The 12525-nt window shown below is 45.5% G+C and overlaps 1 protein-coding gene across 3 annotated transcripts; it reads left to right on the top strand.

Moving 5' to 3' along the window:
* Positions 1–293: 293 nt before the first annotated feature.
* Positions 294–10393, top strand: MAPRE1 (microtubule associated protein RP/EB family member 1). Of its 3 annotated transcripts, none has more exons than XM_069033996.1 (7): positions 294–400; positions 1041–1164; positions 3777–3922; positions 5247–5436; positions 5817–5926; positions 6609–6761; positions 7152–10393. In XM_069033996.1, the coding sequence occupies exons 2-7, from the start codon at positions 1044–1046 to the stop codon at positions 7206–7208; spliced, it is 777 nt and encodes a 258-aa protein (XP_068890097.1). In that variant the 5' UTR covers positions 294–400; positions 1041–1043; the 3' UTR covers positions 7209–10393. The 3 variants fall into 3 exon arrangements, with proteins under 3 accessions (XP_068890097.1, XP_068890095.1, XP_068890096.1); XM_069033994.1 differs by having other exon boundaries at positions 5247–5451; XM_069033995.1 differs by lacking the exon at positions 294–400 and adding an exon at positions 752–838 and having other exon boundaries at positions 5247–5451.
* The last annotated feature ends 2132 nt before the right edge of the window (positions 10394–12525 follow it).

Genomic DNA, 12525 nt, shown 5'->3' with positions numbered 1-12525 from the left:
CGGGCTGTGCCGGAGTCGGGGCCGGGGCCGGGGCCGGGGCCGGGGCCGGGGCCGGGGCCGGGCTGTCGCGGTGGCCGCGGCCGGAGCGCTCCCGTCGCACCCCGGGCCCGAGCCCTGCGCGAGCCCCCGGGCACGCGGAGCCGCCGGTGTGGGCGGGGCCAGCGGCTCGGCCAATGGCGGGCGAGCCCGCGGGCGGGGTGGGCGCGGCATCTCCATAGCAACGCAGCAGCTCGCCCCCGCCCCCTGGCAACCGGCCCCCGCCCCGTGCCGGCGCGCGGCGCTCCGCGCGCGGGCCGTGACGTGCGCGTGACGCAGGCGCGCAGCGAGCGCGTGACGCGGTCCCGGTCAGGGCGGGCGGGGCCGGTTTGAACGCGGGGCCGACGGGGCGAGCGCGGCGCAGGTACCGGGCCGAGGCCGCGGCGGGGCCGCCGGGCGGGAGCGGGGAGGGGCCCGGGCTCGGGGGGCGGCCCGGCGGGGCGCCGCCGCCGTGAGGGGACCGACGCGAGGCCTGCAGGGCCGGGCCGCGCCCCTCGGCGGGCGGAGGTGCGGCGGGGACCGGGGGTGGCGGGGTGAAGGGGCCGGCGGAGGGTGGTGAGGAGTGGGGGGGGGGGGGAGAGAGCGGGCCGAGCCCCGCCCGCGGTGCGGGCGGCCCTGCCCGGCAGCAGCTGCACCGGCGGCTCCGCTTTGTGCCGGCGGGACTGGGCGGGGACCGGGCGCTCGGTATTGATCCCCGGGGAGATACCGTGGCCGGGCAGGAAGTGCTTCAGCCGTTCCCGGTGGCGCGGGGGAGAGGGATGAGTAACTTGCCGCAGCCGTGATTCCTTTCAGCGGTTCCCACGTGAGCGTCTCGGTGCTAATTTTTCGTCAGAAGTCCCCAAGCCGAGCCCTTTGCAGTCGTGGTGCGGGAGGGTCCTCCCAGCTGTTGGCAGCCCGCAGTTGCGTCGCGATTCATTCGCTGATGGGTTGGGAAGGCTCAAAAGGAAGCGGCTCCACTGCAGCCCGGCGTCTGTGGCACTCACACCTCTGGTTCTGTCTTTCAGAAAATGGCAGTGAATGTGTATTCTACTTCAGTGACCAGCGATAACTTGAGCCGACATGACATGCTGGCGTGGATCAATGAGTCTCTGCAGCTGACGCTGACCAAGATTGAACAGCTGTGCTCAGGTAAGGGGGGTTCACCCCGAGGGTAGTTCCAAGTGGGGTGTGCACCCTGGTTCTGTAGAGGTGCAGCTGCACTCTCTGTGCTGCCCTGCTGTAGCTGTGTTCCTGGCTTAGTTCCTGGTGTGAACAGATTCGTGGTCAGTGTTATGATCCAGTTATGGTCAGAGTGTTATTGAAGTGGTTGTTAATAATGTCAGTATAATGAAAAGGCACGTTCTCGTGACTCACTACAGCATAGATGCTATAAGGAATGGGTGTTAATGTGAAAAAAAGCCTCTGAGGAAGAGGGTGTTTTCCCATGAGGAATTAAGCGTTTAGTCTGCATGGATAGGGTAAGTGTTATAAGTGTAACTAGCAGAAACAATTGTGATTTGTTCTGGAAGAGTATTGGAGTGTGAGGAAGGCAAAGCAGTGACTCGTGGGGTCATCTGCAGGACTTTACAACTCCTCTTGGTCCCGGAGCACGTCCAGTCTATGTCAGCCCAGCTTACCTGGGCTTAAACCGACTTCAGCACAGATGAATCTCATGTACAGTCGTAGGCAGGAAAAGGGAAGTGACTGTGGTACAGAAATGGAGTCAAGTGTCATCATAGGGAGGAGTGTGTGGGAGGAGGAGGCTTGTAAGAACGGATAAAAGATAATAGTCTGTGGAATAAGAGCTGAAAAAAACCCAAGGCTAAGAATGCAGCCTGGGTACAAGATAATTTGGATAACTACAACAGGCACTCGGTAAAAAGTGGAAGTGTGGCTCATACAGTGACTTTAAGATAAGGTGTTGCTCATGGAAGGAGAGATGGGGAAATTGGAGGTGGAATAAAAGGAGGAATAAATTAAAAGTGAGTCTTAGACTGTCAACACAGGCTGTGGCTGAGTCTATGGAAGAAACAATCCCAAAGATGACAGAGAAGCAAGGGACTCACAATAGACATTTGAGAGGTATTTGTAGTGGCTTTTGTCTAGTGAAATGACGGACAAAAACTGTAAGGGTGAGGGAACTAAAGACCTAGGACCACAGGAGGAAGTGAAGTGATAAGCAGTCTGCTCTCAGATAGGCAGGTTAAACCCTTTCGTATGCAGGATTGATTTGCATGGGATTGGTGTGAGTCTTGAATGCTGTGAGATCTCTGTGTTGAAGTGAGGATATTTAGTACTGGCTCTGCAGAATTTCAGCTCATGTGTTTTTTGGGAAAAGACTGAGAGCTGTTGATGTGGTATGTCCTGAGTAACATCCCTTTTCTGCATCTGCAATAATGCTTTGTGCCTCGGCAGGGATGAAGTGGCTTTTGCTGTCATAGTCCTGTGGAAGCAGGAGTTCCCAAGCTTGTTTTGCTGTCTTTGGCAAGGACAGCAGTGACAGCAGCAGTTTGAGGTTGCATAAATGCACAAAAGCTGCCCTTTGACTTCGCTGTGATCCCTCTGTTTTTATCACGCTTATCGTTCCGACTGCCAATAGTGAGCAAACCCTGGTTTCTGGCAAGTCCTCTGTGTTTGAGTTGGGATTGGAGTTCTGCAGCAAGTGAACTGAGACACAGTGGAGAGCAAACAGCAAGAGTTGGTTTGTTGTTTTTATTTTTAATTTGCACCAGTGCATGACATCAGTCTTCTGGTAGCAGGTGAAAGTGGGAGCGCCTGCAAAGTATCTTAATAGAGAGTGAGCAGTTATAGGATGTGGTTGAGAGGAACAGAGTCGTTTAGGGCAATGCTCTTCTATATTCCTTCTTGGCCTTCAGATAGCTCCCAAAAGCTTGTTGTGTAGCTGTTAGATGGTTTAGGTTAGAGTTCCCATTACTCCTTAATTCGTTCCTGTTGGTGTGGGAATAATGCTCTGAATGTTGTGCTTGTGCTTTCAATGGCACATGGTTGTGTATCAGCACTGCAGAGTGAGGATCTAGTTTAAAAAATACTTTTTTTTTTACTGTGTATAGTCTACAAATATGGAGGTGGTTTTCCTCTGTGGCAGAACTGAATCTCTCTTTTCCTCTTACTACAGCAAGTGCTGAATTGGAGGACATGAAGGATTTAAAATTAATAGGAAGAAACACTTATCTTTTTTTGGTTACTTGATTAAGGCCTACTTTAAATATAATTCAGCTTAACTGGCCTCTTATCTTGGAGAGCACCTTGAATTGTGTATAGGTCCTGTTTGTAGGAGGTAAATGTATTACTATTTTAGTAATGGTTAAATATGATTTTAAAAACAATGCTTTTTCTGATTTAGTTCTATTAGTATTGTTAAGAGATTATGTGCCTGTTAGACACATGTAACATCTCAGATCTGTACTGATATCCATGAAGAAAAGAAAGTCAGGTTTTTCACTAGGTTTTTTTTTTTCCTCTTGGAATTATGGAGGCAGGTTTGTTCTTATTCATAAGAGTTCAAGTCATGAGCCCAGAAGTTTGGTTCTCCAGCGCCTTTAAGCTTATTTATGGCCATGCTGCACTGAAAAGGAGACTGAAGATTCCCGTTTTCTTGCCTTTGTTGCCTTTAAAGGGCTTGTGTGATGAAGGAGTGAGTCAGGTCAGTTTGCTGACCTGACTGGAAAGAAACTTATGAAGGTTAGTGAGCTGAGCTGACTTAATTCATCCCAGGATTTGTGTTCTTTTCGTTTTGGCAGGTGCTGCATACTGCCAGTTCATGGACATGCTCTTCCCAGGTTCTGTAGCACTCAAGAAAGTGAAGTTTCAAGCAAAATTGGAACATGAGTACATTCAAAACTTCAAGGTTCTACAAGCAGGTTTTAAACGAATGGGTGTTGACAAAGTAAGCTGGGCTATAAATGACTCTGCTTTTAATGTTAATGTACATGGGATGAACTTTTGGATTTAGAATGGAATAAATCTGGGAACAGAGTTTGATTTTGGTTTGTAAATCTCAAAACTTTTTGTTTTGGTTTGCCTTGGGATCCTCACATCAGTTAGGACACATTTTGCTTTACTCCAGCCAAGGTCAGGTTTCCAGTTCTTAATGATGAGATGAATGTTACCCTTTTAATTCTGTGCAACTTACGTGGCACAAAATAATATTGAAATTTCTGTGAGATCCGGTTTTCTTGAGCTTCCTCTTTGGACCATCTTTGTAGGAGGTATGTTCCCATAACCTACTGCTCTGATAGTTCTAAGGATTCTAAATTCCTCTTTACAAATGTATAGAATTATGTAATTGTTAAGGTTGGAAAGCCTTTCTGAGACCATCAACTCCAACTGTTTCCTCAGCACTGCCAAGCCCACCACTAAATCATGTCCCCAAGTGCCACATCTACATGGCTTTTAAATGCCTCCAGAGATTAAAATATGTGATTTTTAGCTAGTGAAAATGGAATTGTGAAAAAGCTTGTTTAGATGGAATGACAGTTCTGCTGATGGAAGGGGGATTTATTCAGGTAATAGTTACAGACAGCACATTTGGTAGGATGCAGAACATTCAGTGTTGAAGCTTTTTTCCTTCTTTAAGAAGATGTCTTATTCCATGGCTGGCAGCTCCGACAGAGTCAATCTCTGCTTGGGGACAGTGGCTTGTGAGGTCTGTCCGCACAACCCATCTGGACAACCAGCCTGGCTTCCAAATGCAAAATGGTCATTTGGAAAATGGTCCTTATGAAAAAAAAAAATCCTACAAACAAAGCTTCACTATTTTCTGCATCTTTTTAATAATCTTTAGTTATACACCTCATCCCAGAGAAGCTGGGGTCTGCTGTAACAGTTATGTTTAGCTCTTGTAGCAGTTCTGGTGTTGGCAGGCTGTGGAGTTGGTCATCAGTTCAGATTCATCACAGCCAGCTTCACATGAACAGGAAGAAGTTTTGTCTGTAAGCTTGGTGTAGCAGATACTTTGCTGCAGAATTATTTAAAATTATTTGGACCCTCAAAGGCAAAACATGATTTGTTTTTCATTCCAATAATTACAAAAATCCTATTATTTGACATAGCTGTGGTCAAGGGGGATTTTCCTTAGAATGGACAAGAATTAAATTTGCATATCTTCTGAGTGCATTAACTTTAAAACTTTATATAAAAACCTTATATATTAAGGTTCTTTACCCTTACTGAGTCTGACTATTTTTTTTTTCTTTTTCCCTCCGCTTCAGATAATTCCCGTGGACAAACTAGTGAAAGGAAAATTTCAAGACAACTTTGAATTTGTTCAGTGGTTCAAAAAATTTTTTGATGCAAACTATGACGGGAAGGAGTATGATCCTGTTGCTGCTCGACAAGGCCAAGACACAATAGCACCAAACCTTGTTACCCCAGTTGTGAACAAAACCAGGAAATCTCTCGGTACTGGCAGTGCAGGTAGAGAAAAGAGTTAAAAGATTATCTAGATCATGAAAAACTCTGGGGAAATGGAGACTGGGTTGCTATTTAAAATCAGTGTATGGGATTATAGTATTTTGCATCTTGTTTCAGAGATGCCAGGTTCAAACACTGAGGCAGCTCTAGTATCCAGGTGTCTGGAGGCTACAGAAAGAACAGTGTTCTCTAAAAGAGAAAATGGCAAGGATTGGTGCCAAGCGTGTCAAAAAGAATGGACATGTTACATGGAGTCAAGGAAGGAACATATCTTCAAACTCTTTCATGCCTGAGCATATTTGGAGGGGGGATAGTCCTTTTATAGGAGGGAGAATTAATTTGAATTAATTGGTGAATTGATCTTGCAGCCCCACAGAGGCCCATCGTTGCACAGAGGACCCCAGCAGGTCCCAAAGCTGGGCCTGGGATGGGCAAAAAGGGTGGAGGAGACGATGAATCGGCGGGATTGATTGAGCAGGTGTGTACAGGACAGCCCTGTGACTGACCTCTGCTTGATAGAGTTATGTGCAGGTTTGTTTTTCCAATACCACAGAATGTCTGGGTCAGGCAGATGGAAGAAAACTATCTGAATCAGCTCATTTAAAATCACTTAATTGGAACCCTTTGTTGTAATGGTCTTGCTCTCCTGATGGAAGCAAAACCCCTCCTGTAGCACACAAGTGCCCAGACATTTCACCCCAGCGTGGGCTGTGTCACACATAGCAGGGTTTGTAAGTATTCCCACAGCTGTGTTGCAGCTCTCAGAGCATTCCAATGGAACTATGAGCAGCTGCTCCTTCACTGAAATCTGGAGTGCAACACAACTGAACCTGCTGTCAGCAGGAGAGTTGTCGTGAAAGAATGTGTGAGCAGAGAGAGCTGCAGGCAGTCAGTGCTTTACCTATTTCATGGAATCAGCCTTTAGTCTTTCCAAGTGGATTAGTGTGGGTTGGACTGGATGTTTGTTGTGGCAGTAATATTAAAATTTGAGAGATGGCCCTTTGCCTCCTCTCACAGTCCCCCTTCCCCCTGTATCTTGGTTACTGCTGAAGTGCTTTGCATATCAACACCCTTCTGAGAACTTTTGGGATGCCCCTTTTGCATAGATCCTACTGAATTCTGTCTTTGGTGGATAAATTATTATTGATGCCCCTTGGCAGATCAATGTATTGAAACTTACTGTTGAAGATCTGGAGAAGGAGAGAGACTTCTACTTTGGCAAATTGAGGAACATTGAATTGATCTGCCAGGAGAACGAAGGGGAGAATGATCCAGTGTTGCAGAGGATTGTGGAAATTCTTTATGCCACAGATGTAAGTAATCTGTTATAAATGGGGTTGCACAGTTCTTCCCTGCCCTTGAAATTGGAAGCTGGTTTGTTTTCCAGGGCTCCCTCTAGCTCTACTTTTTTTTTTCTCCATGAGGTTTATGGCCTGGCTTTTTCCTGTAATAAAGGAGCAGATAACTTAATTATAGTCAGGCAGCAAACAAGGTAGACCTTTCATGAGTAGTATGTAACAAATAGATCAAAGATGAGGAAAATACTTCTGGTAATACATCTTGACACTGTAAACAGTGACTTAAGAGTGTCTTGCCTGAAGTAAGAGGGGAAAAAAAAAAGCCTACAGAGGTAAAAAAAAAAAGAGCCAGGAACTGGTTTGACATCAGATTTTCATTAAAGCACTTGTTTTCTTCCCCTTCAGGAAGGCTTTGTGATACCTGACGAAGGAGCACCGCAGGAGGAACAAGAAGAGTATTAACAGACCACATACTGTACCAGCAGAGCAGCAACATCAGAATTCTTTGCCCCAGATCATGTGCTTAACTGTAAAATACTCCACTTTATTCTTAGAGGACTCACTGGTTTCTTTTCATAAGCAAAAAGTACCTCTTCTTAAAGTGCACTTTGCGGAAGTTTCACTTTTACAGTGGGTTTGAGTTAGGAGCTCTTTCTCACGCTGTAGCAGAGCAGTATTCACATCGAGGTGGTATATTTAGGGAGCAAGAGGCTGAATATTTGGAACTCGTTGCAGAATGGTTTGCTGGTAAAACACTGGTTTGTGGGAAGACTCTTTTTGTATCTAAGGCGGTGTGCAGTAGAGAAATTAAAGACTCTGACTCACAGAAAGATTGAGTTAATGTGAAATTGCAGAACAGAAATTATAATAAATGCCTTAAGAGTATTTAAAATATGCTTCCATATGCCAAATTGAAGTAATGTGATGGGAGATTTTATGTGCTTCATATTGGGGTAGACATTTGTTTAACTCCATTCACTGCTGTCCGAGAGGCCTTGCGTGGCAGTCTCACTGTGTCAGCAAGTGCTCAAAAGGGGCTATTAAAACAAAACTCCATTCCTATGTAAAGCTGCTTACTAAGTGATTAGTTCTCGATGAAATGGGCCTTAACGTTGCCTGTCACAAGATTAGAGGGAGTATGAACAGCTGAGACACATAAATTACCTTGAAGAGTACTGAAGCCTTTTTCTGTGGCATTGTGGCTTTGCCAAAACGTACTGTGTTTTCTGTAAGAAAAGCAAAACAAAGCAAAGGGCACACAGTCTTACTGCCTAAAATGTCCTTCAGAAGTGATTTTCCTTCCTGGCTCTTGTTTTTATTTGTTCTGTTTACTTTCATTCCTGTTGGAATCCCTTCTGTTCTCTCACTTTTCCCTTTTCCCATCCCAAGGAATGCTGATCACGCCCAATAGTTGTAGCAGGACTTGCACTGTGCAACTGGCTTGGAATGAAAGTGAATTGAGCATGTGAGGATGATATTTTTCTGTCTGCCGCCTTCCCTCCCCCCTCCCTTTGAACCAGGGCATATTAGTAATAACACTTGCCAGTTCAGTAGTCTTCTGGGGTAAAAACTAAAAGATGCTGGCTAACAGAGCTAATGTTATTGCAGAAAATACAGTACTGAGACTAACTTAAATATTAATATTTAAAATACTTTCCTTAACTGTCCTTTTTTGCTATCATGCCCCTCATTACTGTTGTGTTTGGCAAGATCCTGCAAGACTTCTGACCCCCCTTCACTACTGAGATTGATCAGTCCTGTTGTGCTTGTATTCATTTGTTTCTGGTGGTAGCTTGTCCTAAAATGTGTGTAGGAGAGCATTTTATGGTAATTGTGTAGTGCATGAATCTTTGTGAAGTTCAGAGAAAAACCCAAATTCAGTGAATGCCAAAAATACAAGTATCTAGCCATTGTTTAAAATTGCAGTGGTGCTATTTCTCTTGTGGCCTTTTAGACTTTTGTTGCCCTAAAACTCCATATTCCTGAGAAACCATATTTGACTTGGATTTTTCTTGACAGGGTTTTTCTATTTTAAGCAGTTTCTAAATAAAGTTCTGTATTTCAAGAGTGTCATGTCTGCTGGAGTCTCTCATGCTTTCAGATACGATTAGGCAGAGCTGAAGCCCGTGGTAGTTTCATGGTGAAGCTTGCAGGACCTGGAATTTCAGCTTCCATTCCCCAGCCCCAGGCATTGCTAACCTCAGTAGCAGTAGTCTTGGAACTTTGGAGTGTGCTGGCGCAAATGGTTTTATTGTTTTGGGTTTTTTTACTTTATTTTCCCTCCCACAAGTCGATGGGATGTGAGTGTGGTGTTGACTTCCTCCTCCTCCTCTTGGTGTGGGAACAGGGATGTGTTATAGGAATGCTGTCACATGACTTTACGTGTGTTTAACGTGTTTTGAAACTTCTAAAACACTGGTTATGAGTTACAAGCAAGCGAGATGTAAATTGTTTCTGTCACCAGGCTCTGTGAGCAGACTGACTGTAAACTGAGTTGTTGTGTTTGATTTGAACTGCGTTTCTTAGATGAGCTCAAATGTTCCTGTCACAGCTGTGTGCACAGACCAGCATCTGCAGAGAAGTGCTCATGGGATGTATCTGAGCTTGGAATGGGAAGTGATCCCTGCAGGGCTGCTCCCGTGCTGGGGAACACCCTCCCTGCCCCTGAGGGCTCTGTGGGTGCCTTACTGTGGAGAACAGGCACTGCTGGCACTGCCTGCTGCTGTGGCACAGCTGGGGCTGGACTGCAGAAGCATGGATGTAGACCCGGGGTTTGATGCACATAAAATCTTCTTTCCCATTACTTCCTTGCTTTGAAGTCGGAAGCATATTTTTTTCGACTCTAAATATTCCATTTTTCCAGCAACTCAAAGCAAAAGGTGGCAGCAGGATGTGTGGCTGAAGGTGCAGATGACTTTTGGGAAGTTGGAATTTGTGCACTGGGACCTGGTTGCTTCAAGTCTCTTTCCAAGAGGATTGCATGTGTGGAGCTGGGAAGCAGCAGGTCATCAGATGGGTTGATTTTGGTCAAAGCAAGTAAATGGCCTTTCCTGCTAAGAGAAGGCTGGGTCAGAATTCCTGCTGGTGTGCCTTGGGAGGCCGATGGATGTGTGGTCATAGTGGACGTGCATTGTAAAGCTGAATTGCTGTGGCAATCTGGTCAGTCACACACTGCTCAGATTTCCAGGTGCTTACATCACTTCTTTGCTACCAAGATGAGTTATAGATAGAATGGGGACAAACTCGTGTAGCCAACTTACGGCTCCATTATATCATCTTGGCATAATCTGGGTTTTAATGTCCTTTTTGGGAAGCAAATTACAATAAGCTCAACTCAAACCCATAGACTTAACGTAGCTACTCTGTTACCCTGGTACAGTATCTGCTGTTAAATGCTCACCTGTTGGAATGATTCTGATAGCATCCAACCTTTCCTAGTATCTTAGTTCTGTCAGTTCTTTGAAAAACAAACAGAATGGAAGAAGCAAAAGCTCATGTCTCCTTTGTGTACCAACATGTCTTACTTGCAGGTGGACTCGTGGATGTTTTTTTTAACTTTTATTATTCATTTTTTTAAAAATTCCTGGTTTGCAATGACAATTCTTACTGTAACTGGTAAAAGCCTTCAAATAAAGGCCAGAAACTTTCTTCTTGTCATATCATATCATGGTTTTATGTGGCTGCTTGAGCACTCAGTCATCTCGTAGGCTGCCCGGTGGAATGTGCTTTCACAGGAACAGGCTCAGGGGTGGGAGTTGAGGGCATCTTGTCAAGGATAAGGCTGCAATCTGCTGCTCACAAGGGAAAGGTATTTTTTAAAGTTGTTGTGTAAACTCAAAGGGCTGTACCATAGATTTCAGGCCAGTCTGATGGTGCACACCCTGTGCCTCTAATCCTGTCCTAGTACAAGAAAAAGGGGATAATAATGTGGGCTGTTATTGCAGGTTACTGGCAGAGGAGAGGGAATTTGTGTCAGGGTAGCTGAGGAATTACTGATCTTGTAATGCAGAGAGAGTGAGGCGGGATGGAGCCATTACAGGTTCATAATGACCACTTTGGTTAATTGGACTGTGAAATGGCAGCGCGTGGAGGGAGCGCAGCCCTGCTCTGGTGGTGCTCGGTATGCAGGGAGCAAATCCAAAGCATGATCTGCAGGAAGGAGACCTGGGTGACCTGGTAGATGAGATCACTTGGGGTGAGGTGTGGCTGTGGCTGTTGGTTCCTCACAGAAATCCCGTTTGGAGAGTTAGTGGGCCTGGAGTGAGTGGAAGGAGGGATGTGAAACGTGTGACCAGAGAACGTGGTGGGAGTGTGTGGGAGTAGCAATTCGAGAAGGTTGCAGTGATAGAGGAAGGGGATAAATGTGTAAGAACAAAATCATGCCATGAGGTGGTACAGGGAAAACTGCAAAGGCATCTGGTGTGGGGAACCAGCCCTGAGGAAGGGAAGGAAGAGTGCACTGTTGTGTGGCTGAAGAGAAGGGATGGGTGCACAGGCACTGGGCAGGACGGTGTGCTCCTGCTGTGCTGCAGGAAGGGAGCTGGGTTTGATATGGGCAAAGTCCAGGGAAAGAAAGGGAAAACAAATGGGGTTTCTCTTTTGGGTAACACCTGTTAAGCTGAAGAATCAGGCTCTCTGGAAGAAAATGGTCTTTTTGAGGCTGTGCAGACTTAAACTGTCAATAAGACAGTCTTTATCTTCCAAGAAAATGTTTGTTTCCCTTTTCTTTTTGATAGAGAAGGAACAAATTAAAACTAAACCAAAACTTGTAAGACCAAAAAGGAAGTTTTCAGAAGGCAACCCCAGCTTTGAGGAGGCAAAGGCCACTCTCTGTAAAAATGACTTCTCTTTTTCAACACAGCTGGCTGGCTTTGTGAACTGTGGCCTTTAAATAATATATATTTAACTTTGATATATATTATTATATGTATAAATATTTATTTAAACAATATATAAATATTGAAACAGCATGACAACATACAATAATATTAAATATATATAGCTATGTTATATACACTTATATTATTTATATATAAATGTATATATACATTTATATATAAAAAATGTTTTTGTCTGACCTGTCAGAGCTGTAGGACATAGAAACTGGTGTAATTTTTGTTTTCAAGTCCAACAGATGTTTTGCAGACATTTTCCTCTTGAAAATGTTTCATAAAATGGTTGCCTGTCAATCTTCTCGGACTCTGATTTTGTCCCCAGGGGATGCATAAGGATGAATGGACATTCAGGAGGCATTAAATCTCAGGGGACAGCATGGATATAAATCTCAACATGTCCAAAGCTCCGCAGGTTGATATTTATGGAGTGATGAGCAGATGAGATTAAAATGAGGGATGGTGGAGGTGGGTCCGTTTCCAAGACCTGAATATAAACCTGTGTTTAATCTTGGCTTTTCTCTCAAGGAAGGGCTTTCCGGGAGAGTGGGGAGGGAAATGGCTGGAGAGGTTTGTGGCAGTGGCTGTCAGGGTGAGGATGAAGCCCCACAGCAGGGTGGGAGGTGGGGCAGCCACCCTGGAGCTGTCTCCCTGTGAGCTGCAGATGCACAGGGAGGTGGGAACAGATGGAATGTGCTGCTGCAAGGGTGAGTGGCACCACAGCAAGTGACAACCATCTCCCTCTGACACTGCTGCAAGGTAGGACATGAAGAGCTGGTGGTAACTGGTTTCCTTATGTTTCAGGTAAGGCCTATCTGTGTAAAGCATCTTCACGCTGGCAGGAGCTGTGAGGGTTTGCCGGGGGTGGTAAAGCTTTGCAAGCAGAG

This window comes from Aphelocoma coerulescens, chromosome 20 (assembly GCF_041296385.1).
Source record: "Aphelocoma coerulescens isolate FSJ_1873_10779 chromosome 20, UR_Acoe_1.0, whole genome shotgun sequence".
NCBI classification, from domain to species: Eukaryota; Metazoa; Chordata; class Aves; order Passeriformes; family Corvidae; genus Aphelocoma; species Aphelocoma coerulescens.
The sequence above is the reverse complement of the archived record's forward strand: the minus strand, read 5'-3'. Positions and strand labels throughout refer to the sequence as shown.

Coding starts and splice junctions, on each gene's coding strand:
- MAPRE1 (XM_069033994.1), top strand. CDS start 1,044: ATGGCAGTGAATGTGTATTCTACTTCAGTGACCAGCGATAACTTGAGC. Junction 1,165..3,776: donor GATTGAACAGCTGTGCTCAG/GTAAGGGGGGTT, acceptor TCGTTTTGGCAG/GTGCTGCATACTGCCAGTTC. Junction 3,923..5,246: donor AACGAATGGGTGTTGACAAA/GTAAGCTGGGCT, acceptor CCTCCGCTTCAG/ATAATTCCCGTGGACAAACT.